The sequence below is a fragment of the Coturnix japonica genome, chromosome 3, assembly GCF_054131305.1.
Source record: "Coturnix japonica strain WE chromosome 3, WE-NBRP24, whole genome shotgun sequence".
NCBI classification, from domain to species: Eukaryota; Metazoa; Chordata; class Aves; order Galliformes; family Phasianidae; genus Coturnix; species Coturnix japonica.
This window is the reverse complement of record NC_140665.1, coordinates 6,527,313-6,546,569: the sequence shown is the minus strand read 5'-3', so window position 1 is coordinate 6,546,569 and position 19,257 is coordinate 6,527,313. Positions and strand designations below refer to the sequence as shown.

The 19,257-nt window shown below is 43.2% G+C and overlaps 1 protein-coding gene across 10 annotated transcripts in view; it reads left to right on the top strand.

The window, feature by feature from the left end:
• The window catches only part of RIN2 (Ras and Rab interactor 2), a 44,617-nt gene that overhangs the window by 6,381 nt on the left and 18,979 nt on the right, over positions 1–19,257 (top strand). For 2 of the 10 annotated variants that reach the window (XM_015856638.3, XM_085542420.1), the window contains exons 3-5: positions 9,064–9,156; positions 14,283–14,377; positions 18,521–18,713. In XM_015856638.3, the coding sequence (XP_015712124.2) occupies positions 9,100–9,156; positions 14,283–14,377; positions 18,521–18,713 (345 nt within the window). In that variant the 5' untranslated portion in view covers positions 9,064–9,099. Of the gene's footprint in view, positions 1–341; positions 498–4,054; positions 4,116–9,063; positions 9,157–10,436; positions 10,670–11,366; positions 11,482–14,282; positions 14,378–14,636; positions 14,802–18,520; positions 18,714–19,257 lie in introns of all 10 variants that reach the window. The other 8 variants (XM_085542424.1, XM_085542419.1, XM_085542426.1 and 5 more) reach the window with 8 other exon arrangements.

The following is a 19,257-nucleotide window of genomic DNA, read 5'->3' as shown; positions in this document are numbered from 1 at the left end:
GTATCCCAAAATCTGGAGGGAAGATACACTTTTTTTCCTCCTTGCCCAGATGAAGGCAGCATGGGAGAGGCCTGACATCTCTCTCTCTGCTGGAAGAGGCAGTGGGAGACTGCTGCATTGATTCCTTGCTCTTTATAAAGGGGAGTGAATATCCCAGTGTTCTGAGGGACTTAAGGAGGGAAGCAGCTATAGGTGAGTTAATGAGGTTGTCATCTTGGACTGCCCTCTTCAATACAAGCGTGTTGTTGGAAGAAGAGGGAAGGCTGCTCAAACTTCTGGAAAATGTAGGATTTTGATGATGTCTTGTGTAATATGTCTTTCTTTCTGGGAACCTTATGCAGATTAACATCTGAGAAAGGAGTGGCAAAGACTGCAAAACAAAGCACACCAAAAAAAGCGAAGAGAACTATGTTGGTGAGTGGAAAACTTAGAGATGCAGGGAAGAAAGCTGCCAGAGGGACAGAATTCATCCCTGGGAGTTCCAACTGCAGTAGAGGGTGAGTTGGGTGTTGGGGCTGGGGTAGGAGATTTTGAGGCTGGTCAGGTCAAGCAGAATGGGAAGTGAGAGCTTTTGATGGATGAAGAGAGCCAGGAACCAGCAGTAATCGTGGCACTGTTGATGAATTGCAAGTCAGAAGTGGCAGGGGAAGGAACATTGAGATGAAGGAAGTGCCCGTGGTGCTTATCAGAGGAAAAACATACAGGGAGAGGTCAGGCAAAACAATTGTTCTCTGAAGGAGGATCACGGGGAGCAACATGAGGGCAGGAAGGATAACCCTATGGTTATGTGACTTGGAAATTGTGCAGACTGAAAGCCAAGCCAGGAAACTTGTTGAGGCAAGTGTTGTCTGTCTCACAGCGTATATGTAAAGAAAGGAAGAGGAGCGGATTTAGCCTGGGACAGATATTTCAACAGCCTTCAGCTTTGAGTTTCCTGGGTTTCATAGGCATATGTGATAACCTTTTTGTTTCCAATCTAATTTATTCTGCTGTCAAGAAGTTGGATGAAAGAAGAAACAATAAAGCATTTATCAAAATAGAACATCGTGTTTGGTTTCTTTCACATTTTATTGGTCAAAGTATATTTAGAAACAGAATTGTAGATTCTGAGTACTGAGTATCTGGCACTCCCTTGTCTAACAAGTAAATCCTCCTAAGTGGCTTCCTTAGCCCAGTTCCCCACATGAGATGTAGTTTAGTTGTATGGAGGGAAGGAAGAGTGACTATTTGAGAGCATAGGTTGGTTGAGGTTGTGGGTAAGCTTTCTTATAAAATAATCACCACCTCATGGCCTATGGAATATTTGCTATTAGCCTTTCTTTTCTTTTTTTTTTCCCCCTATATGAGCACCTTGGACTTCTTGCCTCAGTCGTAGCACTGGAAAAAGGGTTATGTAACTGAAAGCCTATCTAATTTTTCCTAATGCAGCAGTTAGCATAATAGTATCACTGAATAGGTTGGCTTGGAAGGATGAGGCTTGGTTTATTTTCTCTGGGCTCTTGGGTGTGTGTTGTGTATTGTTTTTGTGTTTTTTTTAAACTCCTAGTAACTTTATGAAACAAGTTGAGGCATTTTATCTCCTTTCTGTATATGGCACAGCTAAAAGGACAGTGAGAGCGCTGTGCTGGGGGGCTTATCCTGTTTGCAGTGTTGGCATGCTTGTACAACAGTGAACTGATTCATAGACGTGACTTACTTTTTACAGAGCAGAAAAAAAACCAAAGCAAACTAAGCATTCCAAGCTTGGCAGTAACTTCCTCTCTCCACAACACAGGTCAGCAGCACTGGTTCTTAACAGCATCAAAGGCAAGAAGTCTCTGGTGGGGGGAGGAACCCTGTTCATCACTGGCTTTATTCCTGAAGCCAGAATGACCATTGATACAAACCTTCTACACTTCCATTCATTGCCAGTGGATCCTAACAGAAAATGTGGAGAGCAACTCAGAACATGAGGCCTTATAATTGATGTAATTATTTCTTATGTATAAAGGGTGTGATGAAAAGGAGTATACACCCTTATGAAGTCTTGGTGGGGAGGGGAGAAGTTGGAAGTGGCCTTCAAGGTCAGGTCAGGGTGACAACCTTCAAGCAAGGATGGGTGTCATTCTGTTGATGCATCTGTTTTGGCAAGCCCTTAAAAATGCAGGTGAAGGGATCTCCTTCCTTAATTAGGACTGAACTATGACAAAGTGGAAATAATGGTGTATGAGTAAGCACAGAGAAGTAAGACTGAAGAGATATCCTTAGAGATTTGTCCTCAGCCAGAAGACCAGAATGACTTGGAAGGTGTCAAGGATGGACTCCAGTGTGCTGTCATTAGGATTCTGGTGTGGATAACCAAAGAGCTCTTTGTGGGTGATACCACTGGGCTGTGCATTATCTCATTGGAAAGACTGGAAGGAGACACTTATAATATTCTGTTAATTTTTCTCTTGGTGTAACTACTGGTGGCCATTGCATGTCATGGGACTCCAGAAAAAATTGCCTGAAAATTGGACTACTTCCTATAATACCTAGTTACCATTAATGGTGTTTTGTTACCAGGGATTAAACTCCTTGGATGTCTGGCTAGGCATGTAACAAACGAGGAATCACAAGGATATTTCTGTGGCAAAAGTAGGAAGTTTCATAGGCATATAGGAAGTGTAAAACGTAAGTTGACTTGGATAGATTTGCGTTGGTTTCTGACCTGTGGATTGTCTGTCAGATTTACAAGTTGTTTCTGAGTAACTGATAAATTGTTTGATAAGTCAGTACTGAGCAGCTGGGGTTGTTAACTCTAATAAGGACGCCTGGAGTTCAGAAGAAGCGCATGGGCAACATTCAGGAAGAGAGGTGCTCCTGGGCAGCCATTATGAGAGAAGACTGAAAGGTCTGAGTCCCCAGTCTTATCAGTTTATTATTGTTAGTCTGTGTTAAGTTACTGGTTTTTTTTGCTTGTCCTTTGCTAAAGGCTCAAACAGAGCAGCATAGATGGTTCATGATGTTATATCTGTGCTTTCTTCTGAATATCTCTGGATCTGGCAAGTCGGGTGATTTTTGCCTTTGAATGGGAAATTACAGAGACAAGTCACTTCTAGGTGGAGATCTACTAAATGAGTTATAAGGCTATGGAGGTGCAGGTCTTAGCTAAGGGAATGATCTCCTCAGTCTGAACTACCTGGAGAGATAAAGAATGTGGTAACACCGTGGGTGTGGGCTGCAGGAACCCCAGTTCAAACAATCAAGGCAGGCTGAACCTGTCCTTGATTGAACTGTGCCTTTGAAGGACTGGTTAAAAGAAAAATAAATACCTGAACTGTTTGTGCATGAAAGGTTGCATATTGCCCTAGGGGTCATGGCACAGAGATTAGGACACCTTGGGAGCATCATGTCATAGGACAGTGGCAGCCACTGTACTCCTGATACGGGGAAGTGACTCTGGGACAAAAGTATCTGTGCCACACATGATTATGGCTTGCCTGTAATTAAAGGAAGTCATTAGTTGTCCCTCAGCAGAACTGGGAGGATGTAGAATTGAATGTAACAAATCTTTTGAACCCTGCGGTATTCTTAGCAGTAGGTGAGGATGAAGATGACCTGGAACACAACTGCCTCCAAACTACTGAACTTACTCTGGCTGAGTTAATGGATGAGATGCTTTCTTTGAAGATGTGACCAGGGAGCTGGTTGTTGATGGCAGCAACTTTGTGAGGGAGGGGATTCAAGAAGCAGATTATGCTGTAGTGACTCAAGATGAGATAGTAAAGGCCAAAGCTTTGCATCCCAATACCTCAGTGCATAAAGCTGAACTGATCATCCTCAGTGAGGAATCGAGATACTGCAAGAAACTGTAGTTTTCTAAGACAGACCAGGGAATTTGAGATGACTGAACCTCCTGAAAGGTTACCCAAACCTATGCCAGTCTTTAAATGTATTTCTTTCCTATGTCTACAAGCAAAACAAGACACAAATATATCAGCATACAATCATTCTTTTGTAAGAAGCATGGTAGTATCCTTCACTCTTAAGTGCTGTGCCAAAGGAAATGACTTTGGTTTTTATTCCTTTTCAGTAACGTGGAAAGTATGCCACAGGAGCGAGCAGGAAGAGGTTGTCTGCTGGAAGAGAGGAGGGTGAGGAAACTGGAGGGGAAGCAAAGAGACAGCACTACCAGCAAACACAATCCTCTTGATAGTGTGCCATGTTCAGCAGAGCTGAAGGGTTGGCTTTGCTGAGGGATTTGGTGTTTGCCCAACTGTGTGCTCCTATTGGAAAGAGTGATACAGTGTCTGTTGCGGTGGTGGCAGTCAGATCTAAGCAGCAGTGCTTTTCCAGTGGAGTTTTCAGGTGCTCTCCTTTGTACATTTGCCTTCAGCACAGATAGTGGGCAGACAGCTGTGAGACAGTGGATCTATCCAAAATCTAGTGAGACATAAACCCTCTCCTGAGAGTGCTGTGCCAAAACAAGTTCAAAGTTGTTCCTCTTTATCCTCTAGTATCTTAAAAGGCTGCCAATGAGCAGGATCTCAAATCAAAGGGAAAATAATAATCCTGCAAGCAAAGAACTTGGTTGGGGCAGGAGTGATGACTAGCTGAAACCAGATGTAGAAAGATCAGTTTATAAATTTGGCAGTGGCTGTTTCCATTTTGGGTTAGAACAATTTAACAGCCCCTGATGCGTGCACTGGCTGACAGCCCCTGCATATCCAAGTGTGTCCAAATAGGAATTCCTTAAGCAGTTGCTGATACTTACTGGCTTATAACATAGTGAGACAGAGCCACAGTGAAGTCCGTGACTTGGCTGCTCTTCTGTAATTCTTGTTGTGTATGTAAACTATCTGAGTGCCTGTCCTGGTATGGATCTTGAACAAAACAAAGCCAAAGGCAGCCCTGCTGAGGAAGCTGCATTTGCCCTGTACTGTTAATTGCCTGAGAGGAGCAATGTCAGCAGTTGTGATGTGAATTAACCTTATTTCACAGACTGAAGTGTTTGCAGATCATTTAATTCTGCTTTGTTCCTACAACCTATTCTTCTTCTTTCTTCAAGGGAAGAGTTGTAACTTCCTTAAACCAATCTATTAAGGTACACAGCTTCAATCAAGATGGGGATATTCATTGGAGATATTGTGCTTTGAATTTTGCAAAGTGCTTTGTGAGATGCAGGTTTGTAGAGCTGTAAGCATCGTTCGCTGGTGATGGGAGCGTTGTGTACTTCTGCTTCCTCTTTGGTTACTCACAGAGCATTGCTTCCTGGAAAGTACTGCAAGAGGTCACTCATAGCCCTTCTGCCTACGTGTCTTCTTTACAGCTGTTTATGAGGTGATAGGACAAGGGGGAATGGTTCTAAACTGAGACGGGGGAGGTTTAGGTTGGATATTAGGAGGAAGTTTTTCACATAGAGAGTGGTGATGTACTGGAACAGCCCAAGGAGGCTGTGGATGCTCCATCCCTGCAGGCATTGAAGGCCAGGCTGACTGTGGCTCTGGGCAGCCTGGGCTGGTGGTTGGTGACCCTGCACACAGCAGGGGGTTGGAACTGAACTACCACTGCAGTCCTTTTCAACCCAGGCCATTCCATGATTCTGTGATACGTGTATGGTGAAGATTTTTATGTTCGTTATGGGCAGAAACAAAAGGTTAATCAGGGGTTATTTGTTATTTCTGTTTTTCTTTTTTCTCCAAACCACTTTAATTAAATGACGAGATGAAAAATGACACTGCATGAGTACTGACTTATCATTTTCTCTGTATGCACCATTTGTTTCATACGAGCACAAATAATGTGCTCTTGCGCTATCTGAAAGGAGAAATGACTGAAACCCCTTTCTGCAGTCAGAAGAATGATGGAAGTTAGAATCCTTTTTGCATAATCCCTTCACTTCTTTTGCTTGTGGATACAGCTGTGCTAACACAATGCAATGTTTGAGTTGAGAGGTCTGCAAAATCCTGGCACTGGCGATAGCTTTTAGACTGAGGCTCTTATTTGATAGATTTTTCAAAGCAATACTGTGCTCAACATATCTGTGTGTCCTTGGAAGAAGGCTTTCAGTTAGCTTCTCAAAGGAAATACTTTCAAAAGGAAAAGGTTGATTTTGCCAAGAGCCAGATAAGGTCAGAGTAATTAGACAAACCAGAGCTTTGTGGGTCGTAAATGAATGCAGCCCTCTCCGTGGGGAAGCACAAATGCACTAAGAACAGGAAAGCAAAATGCGTGAGGATGCCTACATTTGTTGGCCAGCTGAGGTTCTGTAGATCTCTCTTACCTCATTCTCAGGCATAGGACTGTGATTTAGAAATATTCTTCCACATTTTATAGGTAGGGGGAAGAGTCACATGTGTGTAAATGTGAATCTTCTAACTCAGAAAATGGCTTCACTAAAATTGCACCTGTCTTAATTCCTAACTTTTTTAATACTATATGTTTATTAATTGCTATTATAATTTGATTGCTATTCACTGTAGGCTGTCAAGTGCTTGTGTAGTAGGCCATACCTAGCTCCCCGTTTCTAGTCTTTCTGTTGTGAGATAGTAGGTGGACTGATATTTCAGTCTCTACCCTGCTATTGGAAGTGGAAAACAGGAACCACACTGACAGCTATGAGTGAGTGTTATTCTTCTGACACCATCTGACCATTGCTGATTGTCTGTGCCCAATCATTGTATGGCATTTACAAATAGAATGAGTGAGGGCAGCCAGTCTCCATTAGGAAAAGTTTGTGTTTACGGCACAAAAATGTGTATCCTGCTGATGAAGTGCCCACAATGGATTGAGGAATCTGCTTTGATACCTCTGTGTTCTCTGATCCACCCACTTCTGATATGTATGTAAATCAGATACAAGCATGCACATAACAGGAGAAAGTTCTTCCAGTATTCATGTAGGATGTTTGCTGACATGCTTCTTAAGACTGGTAGGTTAGGAGAAAGCAAAGTCAATGGGTGCTCTTTTAATTTGGGTCTAGCACAGGGAGAGGATAACAGTGATGGCATTCCAGAGCCTTTCCTCTGTCAGTGCATGCAAATAGGGATTCTTCTCCCCTGTGGGATCTAGTTGGGTTGCCCCAGAGATCAAATGTGGTAGTTAACACAAATGTGGTAGTTAGAGTCAGTACAGTTAGGAAACTGAGCTGGTGGAACATGTAGGACATGGTTAGTGGGCATGGTGATGATGGGTTGATGGTTGGACTAGCTGGTCTTAGTGGTCTTTTCCAGCTCTAATGACTTTATGACAGGTGGGGACTTGGAGTTCCTCAGCTACCTTTTCTTTCTGGCTCCAGGGAGCAATATAGGCTGTCTCATCTTTGCTGTGAGTTCAGCTAAAGAAAATAGGATATGTTGTCTTGGAAAAGCAAGATTAGTTTGAGAGAATTAAACTGTGAGCAATGTCTGGGCAGCAGAGTAGCTGAAAGGAGGAAAGGATCCTGAGTGGAAATCAGAGCTAGAGAGGTTAAGTGCAACCATGGATAAAATACCAGATAAAACTGTGTGAGGGAGCAAAGCAGGAGCTGTTTGGACAAGTCAGAAGGCTCAATTACATTCAGGCACCCAAATGGTGCTCTGGCATTCCCATGTAAGTGAAAAGCAGGAGAAGGACATGAAAAATGAAAGGGCTTACACAGGCTTGTGTGGGCATCAGCATTCCCAGAGGGATGTTGTTTATAGTGTTGTATTTCCGAGGAATTAGCCAAGCAGGCAAGTCATTCCTTTCCCCTGCCTTGTCTCGTTGTTGGGACACGCAAGCTTCATCCTGAATTAGCTACAGGAAGGCAGTGCTCTATGGTAGGAAGCCAGCAGGCCTTGGGATCAGGCTGCTCTGGATCCACAGAGGTGTGAGAAGCAGAACGTTGTGTAGAGAAGCCTCCTGGCAAGAAGTGTGCTTTTCTGCAGCTGTTTTTGGATGCCCCGTCTGAGGTGGGAGAAGGATATGGCAACAGTTTCTCTGGTGCTTGTAGAAGACCTGAAACCGTTGAGAGAACGGTGTGGTTTTCTGATTAGTTGAGAGAGTTAATATGACACTGTGTTATTCTGTGCGCTTCCTCTTTTGTTTTCTTGCTGCAGTGGCAGAGCTCTGTCTTACGCCCTCATGTGGATTTAACCCAGTCTAACTTCTGCTTCGTGAGGCTGTTCTCTGGCAAAATTGCTGTCATGGAGTTTAGGGCTTTGCATGATTGCAGTTTTCCCCTTCTGTCTATGAAGGAGACACACGTCAACTTATGTGACTGTAGTGTCAGTTTCTAAAATGGATAAATTCATCAACTCCATAGAGAGCTGAGATGAGAAAGGCCTTGAGCTTGGCTGAGGCACACAGCTATGGTCATACCGGTGGTAATAACATTGCTTAAGTAGCATCAGTGGAAAAGCACAGAGGAGGAAGTTTTTCACCCAGAGTGTGGTGATGCACTGGAACATGTTGCCCAAGGAGGCTGTGGATGCCCCATCCCTGCAAGCATTCAATGCCAGGCTGGATGCGGCTCTGGGCAGCCTGGGCTGCTGGTTGGTGACCCTGCACGTAGCAGGGGGGTTGAAAGGAGATGAGCATTGTGGTCCTTTTCATAATGAGAAAATAGCTTATTCCTAGCTGCACCATCAGGTCCTGTTTCGGGCAGAAATCTCAGATTTAATTGCATTTTAATAACCTCAGGCAGGGTTTTGGGGGATGCTCTTCTAATTCACCGCGAAGTCTTTTCTCTCCATTAGGTGATATTTTCTTCCTTTCCAGCCCTGCTAATACTTCAGTACTTGGGAGTGGGTTGTATTCACATCTATTATCTTGTTCTGTTTGTGCTTCAGGCTGAGGTCGGGCAAACAAACAAAGCAATCGTTATGTTTTAGCATTCTTCTTTAATGAGCACATTGCACTCTATTCAGAACTACAGGATCAGCTGTGAAGAAAGGAAAGAAACATGAAGCTTCAAATAGCTTTGTCTTTTTTTGAAGCAATTCATGGACCTATAAGAGATGAAAAGGATATATAAGGGCCCTGGCACTGTTTTTGGCAGAAGGTTTGCTGTGATCCTTTCTGTGGTGTAAGAAGGAACTTCCTTCAAACTGGACTAACTGTGAAAAATGTCTCTGCTTCTAGGAGTTCAAGGCATTCACTGGAGTCTTCCCAGGGACGATGTCGTCTTTGACGATGAAAGCTCATTGCCGGGACAAAAGAGGAAGTTTCTTTAAGGTAAATAGGATATTGAATTTATTCCAGTAGGAGGAGGTGTGTTTGGTTGGAAGCAATAAGGTTCCTTCTTTTCTAGGTTGCAGTAAAATGTCTTAATCTCTTTGATGAATAAAATGAAGACAGACGTCACTTTTCCTGACAGAACTTACCTTAATTTGCATTGTTCTTCACTATCTGAGATTTTTAACTTAACAGACCTATATAAAATGTAAAGTATATGGCTTTGTATGAAACTAGTGCTCACCACTGTACTCTCAAAAATCCAGTGCCATATTGTTGTCTTCAGGTGCCTACATACTTAAAGGAAATCTGATCCTCCCTCTCTTAAGATACTCAGCCTGGTTTTCCCGTGTGACGCAGGGACTGTGAGTTAGTTCTGTTCTGGCCTTGATGTTGTATCAATAGATAAAAAACAGAAGTAAGTGTGTATTGTTTCAGTGTTCTGGAAGCTGTTTTGAGGTGTTGTGGCTTACAGTGTGCCTACTACAACATATTCCAGTAAGAAAGTTTAAGGGAAGAGTCCTTCTGTCTCCCCCCCCAGTTCCTTTTCATTGTAGAACAGAGCTAAAGCCTGGGAATGTATGAAGTGACCCAGGAAGGAAAGAATGCAGTATACACACTCCTTTCCCAGCACCCCTAGGAAACACCAGAGGGCATGGGCATGTCCTCTCTGAATTTGAGGTGGTGCTCAGGAAAGTAGAATTCTCCACTGAAGCAGAATCTGTCCTTCACATGCTCCCTGGAGCTCTTCAGAAGTGTGTTTTTTCCTCTGGATGTTATAAATAAGATGATATCTTATTTTTAACCTTGTTATTGCTGGAAAATGGGACCTTGAGCACTCCGTGAGAAACTGTTTTATGTATGTATAATATGGGAGGTCTGATGGCAATGCAGGAGTTATTTGCAGAGAAAGCTTTAGGTAAGATTTCCTTCCAGAGAAAAAGACTAAATTGATCTCCTGTGTAGTTAACAAAACTTCCACATGCGCTGTGTGGATACAGCTGAACACCATGTACTCCTAGAGAGCAGGTCAGGAACCATATGGTTGTGGCAGCCAGTACCCTCAGTGCAAAGAGCTGTAATCACCACCACTGCACTGTGCAGGACTGCTGCTATGTTAGTGCCTTCATTGTCCTGCTGCAGTGACACATATGCGACAAAATGTTCGTTTTGTGTGATTCACGTTTTCCTTATCTTAAGTCAACCTTACCAGGCCAATCTTTAGGAAACCAATGAGAAAAACTGCAACAAGAATGTGTTTTCCTCTTTTGCTCACTCAGTTCTGTGCAGTCAGCAAGAAACAGGAGTCATTTGGGGACAGGAGCTGCTTCTCAGTTTTGCTGAGTGATTTTTCAGTGACCAGTTGTACTTCCAAATCATAGCAAGAAATGGTCTCAGCCAGGAAGAATGTTTCTAGGTTGTCACTTAAGCATGCGCTGAAGGAAGAATGATGTCAGTGGGACTGTAAGCAAATCTTCAAATACTTTTCTGCGGTGCATTGATACCTCCTTGTGTAAGTAATTCTGTGTTAGAAAATCAATGCTGGAATAGCTCTCTTGTGTACCTCCTGTTCACCATGCGTGTAGTTACTCAAAATTCCTTTTTTTTTGGTTCTGAAATAATTCCACTTGCTGTAGCCTCCAACCATCTCTTATTTCTCTCATGATCAGCTGTTATTACACCAGGAAAGCTCTATCTCCATCTTACAGAGTGACAGTTTGTTTGTCTATAGTGTAAATTCTCCCAAGTCTTTATATCGAGTACTCACAACTGATGAAGGCTGCAACAAAAAGTTGTAAAAGGGAAGTGGGGATGGAGTTAAGCTGGTCAGTTCTGGGCCTGAAAAGCTTGCCAATGGCCACAGAGATGTTCTGTTCCTTGCTTTACCACAGACTATGTCTCTGACAAGCATCTTTTTTACTGACTTCCTTCTCATCCAGTTGTCAAGCTGAACTGAACTGGCATCCGAAGTTTTACAGCATTGAAGCTTTTCTCTCTCCCAGACCAAGTATCAGTTGATACTCTGTTGGTATGGATAAATAAGGTGGTGAATAGTGTTAGTGATTTGAAAATTAATACTTCCCTGTGCAAAATAACTAAAATTGCAGCCACATAGCAGGATATGTAGATGTATATAGAGGTATGGAGGAGTCCAGAAATAGCATCCCCCTTTTGGCTCATTGCTGGCTCTTCGCCACCTCATTACACAGGGTGCTTGTGGAGGGCTGCTACACTCAGCTTAGCAAAACAGGAAGTAAAAGTTGACATGCCAAGAGGATACAGGCCTCCAGGAAAAATGAAAAATGAGAGGCTGGCAGGAAGGAGGTAAGTGCTAGGGCTCCTTTGTCCTTCTGATATTGTCTCGTGTTGCCTTCAGCCCGTGCTCTCTTCCCAGATTAGAAACACTGATCTTACCTTTTGCTCCTTAGCCGCTGGAGGGTGTGGAGCTTGGAAACATTCTGCGCTGGCTGCCTTGGCTCCTTTAATGTGCTCTAAGAAAGACAGTGGCTTCATTGATGCTATTTACAAGCTTTTTTACACTTCAGTACAGACAACGAGAGGTGGTTCCCTCTTCAAACTGGGAGGGTCTTCAGGAGTTGAATGAGTAAAAGAGCTTTGTAGCTATGCTAGACCTACTCTGTTTCTCATTCTGTGCTTTCTGAGATGCTCAGCAGTAATGTGTGTCACCCTCAGACTGTTGCACCTCAAGAGTGCATTGCTTCTAATGAATGTATTGCAGCTCAGAGCATGCTCTGATTTTTGCTGTTTATGAGACATCCTGGGGGATGTAAAATTGAGATGTATGAGATGCTGAAAGAAGACTGAAAAGCTATGGTGAGTTATGTTTGTGGTCAGTATATGGAAATTACATTGTCGCTGCTGCCAGTTTCTAAAAGCTTGGATCAGTGTTGCTGAATGAAGAATCAGCTGACAGTAAGCATTGCTTGATGAAAGGAAATATTGTGGTTTTAAGATGCTTGCATGCCATTATTTCATTCATGGATTTTAGGAACGTCAACAGTTAGTGCATGGGTATTTGTGGGAATCTAATGTTTAGGATAGGTTTGGTTAGGGAGTATCTTACTGTGATACTATGTGAACTCATATTGTCTGAGTCATTGTTTGGGTTTACAGTGATGGTACTGTTTCTTTTTAACTTACAGAACAGTGCCTTGTCAGTAATAAAAAAGAAAAAAAATAGACACCAGAGTAGCTAGTTAGCATATTATTTAAGTTCTGCTTGATTTTAGTTCTGCTTAATTGTTTTTATACTACCTGAACTGATAACATGCTTTAAGATGCATTTCCTTTTATAAAAGGCCTCTTCTTTCTGTAGCATAGCAAGGGTGTATTTACTTCAGAGTTCTGAAGAAATCTGTTGCAGGCAGATATTTAAGGCTCAGGTCTCATCCACGTGGGTCAGTCTAAGAGTAATGCCTCCTAATTATTTCCATGTTGACTTCAAGCTGGGCTTTTGCCTTTCTGACTTTTTTCTCTACACATCTTAACTTCTCTGCACTCTCTGAGTTGCCCATCCCTTCTTCCACAAGAGGTAGAGTCTCTTATTCCCAGAGCCTCAAGGATAGCTCTCTATTCATCCATGCCACTCGTCTTTCCCACTGTCTTATTTTGTGGCTCGGGGTCAAATTAGGTCATATATTCTTTCACTTTGTGGTATTTGATAGGAAATAACTTGTCAGGTGCTGATGTATCACTGTGTGTCAGTTAATTGCAAGAACACACGCAGAAGAAAGATGTAGAACTGCTGGAGAGGGCCTAGTGAAGAGTCAAAAGATGCTCAGAGGGCTGGAGCGCCTCTCCTATGAAGAAAGGCCAAGGGAGGTGGGTTTATTAAGCCTGGAGATGGGAAGGCTCTGGGGAGACCTTATTGCAGCCTTCCTGTACTTGGAAGAGAGCTTATAAGCAGGAGGGTGACCAACTTTTTACACAAGTAGAAAGTGATAGAAGTAGGGGAATGGTTTTAAACCAAAAGGGAGAATATTTAGGTTATTTAGGAGATAATTCTTTACTCAGGTGGTAGTGATGCCCTGGCACTGCTGTCCAGAGAGCTGTGGGTGCCCCGTACCTGGGGGTCATAGAATCACAATGTTGGGAAGGGCCTACAAGGTCATCTAATCCAACCATCCTCCCATTACCTTGGCCTTGTTGAACCTCATCCCGTTCACCTCAGCCCAGCGATCCAGCTTATCTAGGTCCCTCTGAAGGGTCTCCCTACCCTCAGGCAGATCAACACCACCTTCCCATCTTGGTGTCATCTGCAAACTTACTGAGGGTACATCAATCCCCCCCAACTAGGTCATCAGTAAAGATATTAAACAAGATGGGCCCTAGTACCGACCCCTGGGGGACACCACTTGTAACAGGTCACCAGCTGGACTTAACTCCACTAACCACCACCATCTAGCCAGTTCCTTACCCAAAGGAGGGTATACCTGTCCGTGATTTCTGCTGTGTTCCCACCAAAGCACCTCCCAGGCATCTGGCCAACCAGTGCTACAGTTCTCAATGTGCAGCCTAAATGCTAATTTTTCCTACTTTAAAATGAGTTTTGTGTTCAGTAGGATTGTGTTCCATCTGCACTGAAGTGTTATGTAGTTCTCTGTTTGAGTTCAGTCCAACGCCTAATGTGGAAAGCAGCTCCCATTTGCTTATGGCTTTGTTACTTTTCACCTGCCAAAATACTGTAATGGTAGCTCAGAGTTTCTTCTGAAATAGCTAATGGTTGGAACTCTTCTGAATCTTTTCTGTTTATCCAAGAAATCAAATTGCTTTCAGTTGCTGCTACAATTGATCAGGTGACTTACTATGTAGGCTGTTGTGTAATCTGATTGTGGAGGCTACAGATCTAAAATGCTTTAAAGAAAACAAACAACAAGACTGACCAGCCTGGAAAATTTTATACAGGCAAAAAAAAAGCCAACAGGAATTACACTTCCTTCAAGAATGATTGTTTCCAACCCTTTTTCCTTTGCTAGGGGAAGTTCAAATAGGATGTGATTAAACAAAAAAAGAAGTTTGTAATCTGTGGTGACTAAGCTTAGCCAGGCTTCTTTTCCACGCCTCTTCCACTTGCTTGACGTCATGCTGTTTTTGTCCCTTTCCAGCTCATTGACACAATTGCCTCAGAAATCGGAGAACTGAAACAGGAGATGGTTCAGACAGATGTCACAGTGGAAGATGAGCCTGAAGATTTGCGAAGGTGATTTCAGTGCTTATTCTCATGGTTTTTGATGGTGTGCTGTGACAGGAATGCTTTCATTGTGCTGTTCTCTTGGGTGCCTTATATCCTTGCACTTTCTTTCCTGGCACATTCCATCCTGGAAACAAAGGGTGGAGATTACCTTGCTCTTCATAAAGGAATTTGTGCAGAAGAAATGCGCAGAGATTGAATTGTTCTGGGTTTTCCTTGATATCTTTAATAAATCAGCTGAGCTTCACTTCTGCTTTCTTGAGGCAAGCCTGCCATGCAGATGAATGGTCAAAGGAGGAAGCTACTGATGTTGTTCCCATTTCTTATGGCAACGAGCTTTACTTTCACACTGTACAGATTAACAGTGGCCCGTTGCTTCAGATGGATTTGTGAAGATTCAACTCACAATGCTGCAATTTATTTATGTTCTCTGGTTAGTAAGTAAAATAGACTGTTACAAGCTGACACTTCGGTGGAATATGGATTTTTAGCTCATTTATTTGCATCTTTCATGTTTGTTTGTTTTTAATAAGTTAAATCAGTGCATTTTTGTAAGGTTTAAAATAACGGGAGATGCATCTTGTAACATAGTGTTACCACCAGAGCCTGGTTGGCTTCACAAAATGGGTAAAGGCTGGTTGTTTAGAATTACATCCATGGGTTTTTAAACTTTCTTCCTATTGTTTCTATAAATACTATTGAAGTGTGCTAAAACCTCACTGCATTACACTTAAATTATTCATGTTATGTAAAACATTTGCATTTTCATCTGGATAAATTTGGCCCGGAAGGAACGTGTGTTGTTCTTGCTCATATTTTACCTTTGCTTATATCCATACACAAGTGGGATAGCTCTGGATAGCTCTAGGTTTGTGTAATGTCTTGATTGTGTTCAGAGGAATAAGCACACAAAGAACAGGTCCATGAAGCCTCATGTCTGCAGCTTCAGTGAGCTGTGTGTGGTGACTTCCTGAGGTAGGGCCCCCCTGGTGATACTTTGGAGATGCCTCCTCTTTTGATGACTGTGACACAAGTCATACTGAGAGCAAGCAATACCGAGAGTCTTCTATGTTCCTGTTTGTACTCATTGCCTCTTGCTGCCATTAGGCACCACTGAGCAGAGCCTGGCTCCGTGTTCACTGCACCCTCTGTTTGGGTTTATATGGATGTTAATGAGATGTCCTGAGTATCCTTTTTTCTAGGATAAAGTCCCAGCTCTCTCAGCCTCTCCTCATAGGGGAGATGCTGCAGTCCCTTGCTCATCTTGGTAACTCTGTGTTAGTCTCTTTTCAGTGCTGACAGGTATTGTGGTAATGATATTGCTATCATTAACGGGTATGTAGGCATTCAGCAACCTTTTCCTCAGCAGCTGTCTCATCCCTTCAGCTGTAACAGGATGTGGAAGGACATGACAATCCAGCTATCGAGGCATGGGAGATAGTCCTCAGAGGCTTAGTGCCCTCTCCCATCTAATGCTCACTATGATTTGGCTGGTGAAATTAAACCCTGCTAGACTGCAGCATTTACCAGGCACTTGTAGTCAGGAGTCACACTGGGAGCTGGACCAAGGTTCCCTTTGCATTATTAGGATGGTTCTCTTTATCTGTCTACTGCTGTTCTCTTTGCGCTCCTGACGGGGGTGGAGACAGGCGAAATATTCCTCATTGCTGCATAACATTGGGATGGGAGAGTAATGAACCTTCACAGCACAGCTTGGCCTCCAAACCTTTCCACCTTGGCAAGCAATGCTTGTTAAGCTCCTCTGCTGAGCAACTGTAACTCGTGATCTTTATTGTTGTATCCAACCCAGTCTCTGACCCTGACCACCCCCCTCTCTATGCACAAACCCTTTCAACCTGGCTAATGAACGTGTTAGGGATGACGTGCTAAGCCCAAGGTCGTGCTGATAACCAGCTTCCTCCATAGTGGGGAAGCAGATGTGGTTATCTAGGTCCTTCCCTCAACTCTCCTCATGCTTGCAGAGGGGCAGGTGAATTATCTCACCTTTCATAGGGAGAGCAGAGGTAATTCGTAGAGCTGCTTAAATGTAAGTCTACAAAGCCATGGAACAGTGTTGGTCATAGTGGTGGGATGTGTGTCTAAGCACCGTCACTGTGACTATACTCCCAAAGAGGGAGAAATCTCTTCTGGGCCAGTGTCTGTCAAAGCAGAAAGTCTGGAGGGGTCCCAGTTTGGATTTTAACCAGTAAGAGCAAGGCACAGAGATGCAGACAAAGGGAGATCTCAGGTAGGGCTGAACAGCAGCACTGACTTTAGTTATGTGATCCAGATGTGTGTTTCAGAGATCAATCCTAATTCTAGGATTCAACCATTTCTTTATCCTTTTTTTGCTGCCTGTTTCTGGGAGTTAGCGTGAAACAAAGCAAACAAACACAGAGCACCATCACAACCACCATCAGCAATGGAATTGCTGCACAATGCAGTGTGTTGTATTGGTGCACAGAGGTCACAGCAGCTTCTTATCCTGTACACTTCAGCGAATCAGATGATCATGAGGATTTCATGTGGTTCTTCTTTCCATACTGTTGTTTCCAGAGAAGTAATGCACAAATCCCAGTCTAAATAATACTGGAGTCAAAGAGATGACAAACTCATGCAGTATGTTTCTCCATGAAGGGGAGCACAAGGGAAGGGCTGTGCGCCCTGGTAACCACAGAACCTGGCAACTCCTTGTTCAAATTCTAATTTGGATCTGTAGAACTTTGGGTGTGTTTGACAACAGTAAGCCACCCATATGGGAGAGGAGCACTGTGACCTGGGTTTGTCTGCAAACTCTGACTAACTTCAGTTTTCTTGGTAACAAGCAGCACCTGGCCTTGTAACTGATAACAGTTTTGCACCTTCCTCTACATGTGATGCAATTCTTTTTCGTAGGCAAAGTTGTTTTCCTCTCACAGATTCCCTGTACAGCATGTTTAGTTTCCATCTCTTGGGCAGTTAAACTTGCAGCCAGAGTCTGTGCATAACTCATTTTGCCATAGCTATCTCTGGTCTGTAGCATTGCTGGCTGTAACCTATTCTGAAGGTGAGTGGGAAGTTTCTGCACAGTATTTCCTGGAGATCCTGCTCATGAAAGCACTGCTGCAATTCATGAGCTGACTTTGTGGAGTTTCATGTGCTACAGTGCTGGGTTCTGCTGGGACTGTAGTCGAAAACAAAACCTAGAACTGCTATTGTGGCAGTTTCAGTGCCTTGTCATAATGTGTAAATACTAATTCTCTTCTGAACACAATTTTTCTGTTTATTCTGTGTCCCTGCAAGGCATATTGGTAGCTTTTTGGCACTTAGGGAGGGAAGGTCTTATAGATGCCTTGCAAGTCTTGAAGGTGTTATATCATAAGTGAGCAAACAGAAATGAGAAAAAAAGGAAGGGAGAAGGTGTATAGGTGATCCAGGTAATGAAGTATCGAATGTTCTCATGCAATCTAAAAGATCAAGCAGCTCTCACCCCTATAGTTTCCCTCTATAGCCCTGTCCCTAGATGCTGTAAGATGCTTCCAAGTGCTAGAAAACACCAGACAAGACTTTAAGTTATTGGATTTTTTTTGTTGTTGTCATCCTTGTTTTGTTTGTTTTTTATAGTTCAGTGCTACTGTGTTTGTGAAGCATCTTCTGCACTTGCTCTGGTAACAGTAGCTGGCATAATATGTTTCCTGCCTGTCTGAAATAGAAGAGCTGAGTCAGTTTGCAGCAGGGAGATGCAGCTGCATTTCCCTCTGCTGTTCAGGGCCTCCTGTGATGGCAGAAGAACCCTCGGCTCCTGATGTCTTTTCTGACTTGGTATCTGATTTGCTTAGCTCTTATCTGTACTCTAACAGCAGCTTCAGGAGTGTTTTAACTGGGGTAGTTTACATAGGCATGTATATCTGTATCCATTCAAAGTGATTGCTGAACTATGGCAAGCTCATAGAAGAATGCTAGAGCTTATCTTAAAATTAGCTGTTAAACTGGGGGGTAAGTGAAAGAGTGAAATCATACTGATAAGAGAATATGCATACTAATGATATCGGTTTTAAATACAAGAAATAACTGGCTAGGCTGCCAGCAGTGCCATTAGTTTTGTTGATCTCCATGTTTGCTGAACTGAGTGACTGTTTTAAGAGACTGACATATAACTTTGTTTCTTCACAGTCTAGTAAAGAACATGGATAATGCCTCTCCAGAGAAAAAGGATGTAAAAGGCTGCCCTCGGGACTCTGGATATGACAGCCTATCCAACAAGCTGAGTATATTGGACAAGCTTCTCCATACTCACCCTGTGTGGCTCCAGCTTGGTCTGAATGATGCCGAGGCCACAGAAATTCTGCGTGCACAGCCTCCTGGGGTAGGAAGATCATTGCATTTTATTGATACAGCTGCTTGTTGTAAAACAAAACTTACGTGCACAGGCAAGTAAATGCACATTCACACACTGCATTAAAACAAGCAACACCAAAATATCCACCACCAAACCAACACCCACAAAGCTGCTTCTGTGCGTGCATTAGATGTCGTCAAGTGAAAGCTTCCTGAGTGGTTGGCAGCTGGATGAATTTGGCCTTGGGAATAGTTAGGGGTCCTCTGCAGCTGAGACCGCTACAATTAGAGCGCTGGAGTTGGATCAGTGTTGTAACAGATGCATTTCCACCATACGGAGAGATTAAGAACAAGGATTGTGTCCTTGACTAGTGCCTATGTTAGGGTGCTGTAATGGAAACCAGGCCCTCCCTGCTTAGAAAAGGCTGGTGGCCTGCTTTTGTATCCTGGTGCAAGAATTGCATGAATGGGCTGCTGTAACACAGCAGTACTCCTTCAGTGTCCCCCAGATTCTGCAGCTTGACTTCAAACCTGGGGGTTGCTTTGTGTTAAACTAGGGAGCTCACAAAAGG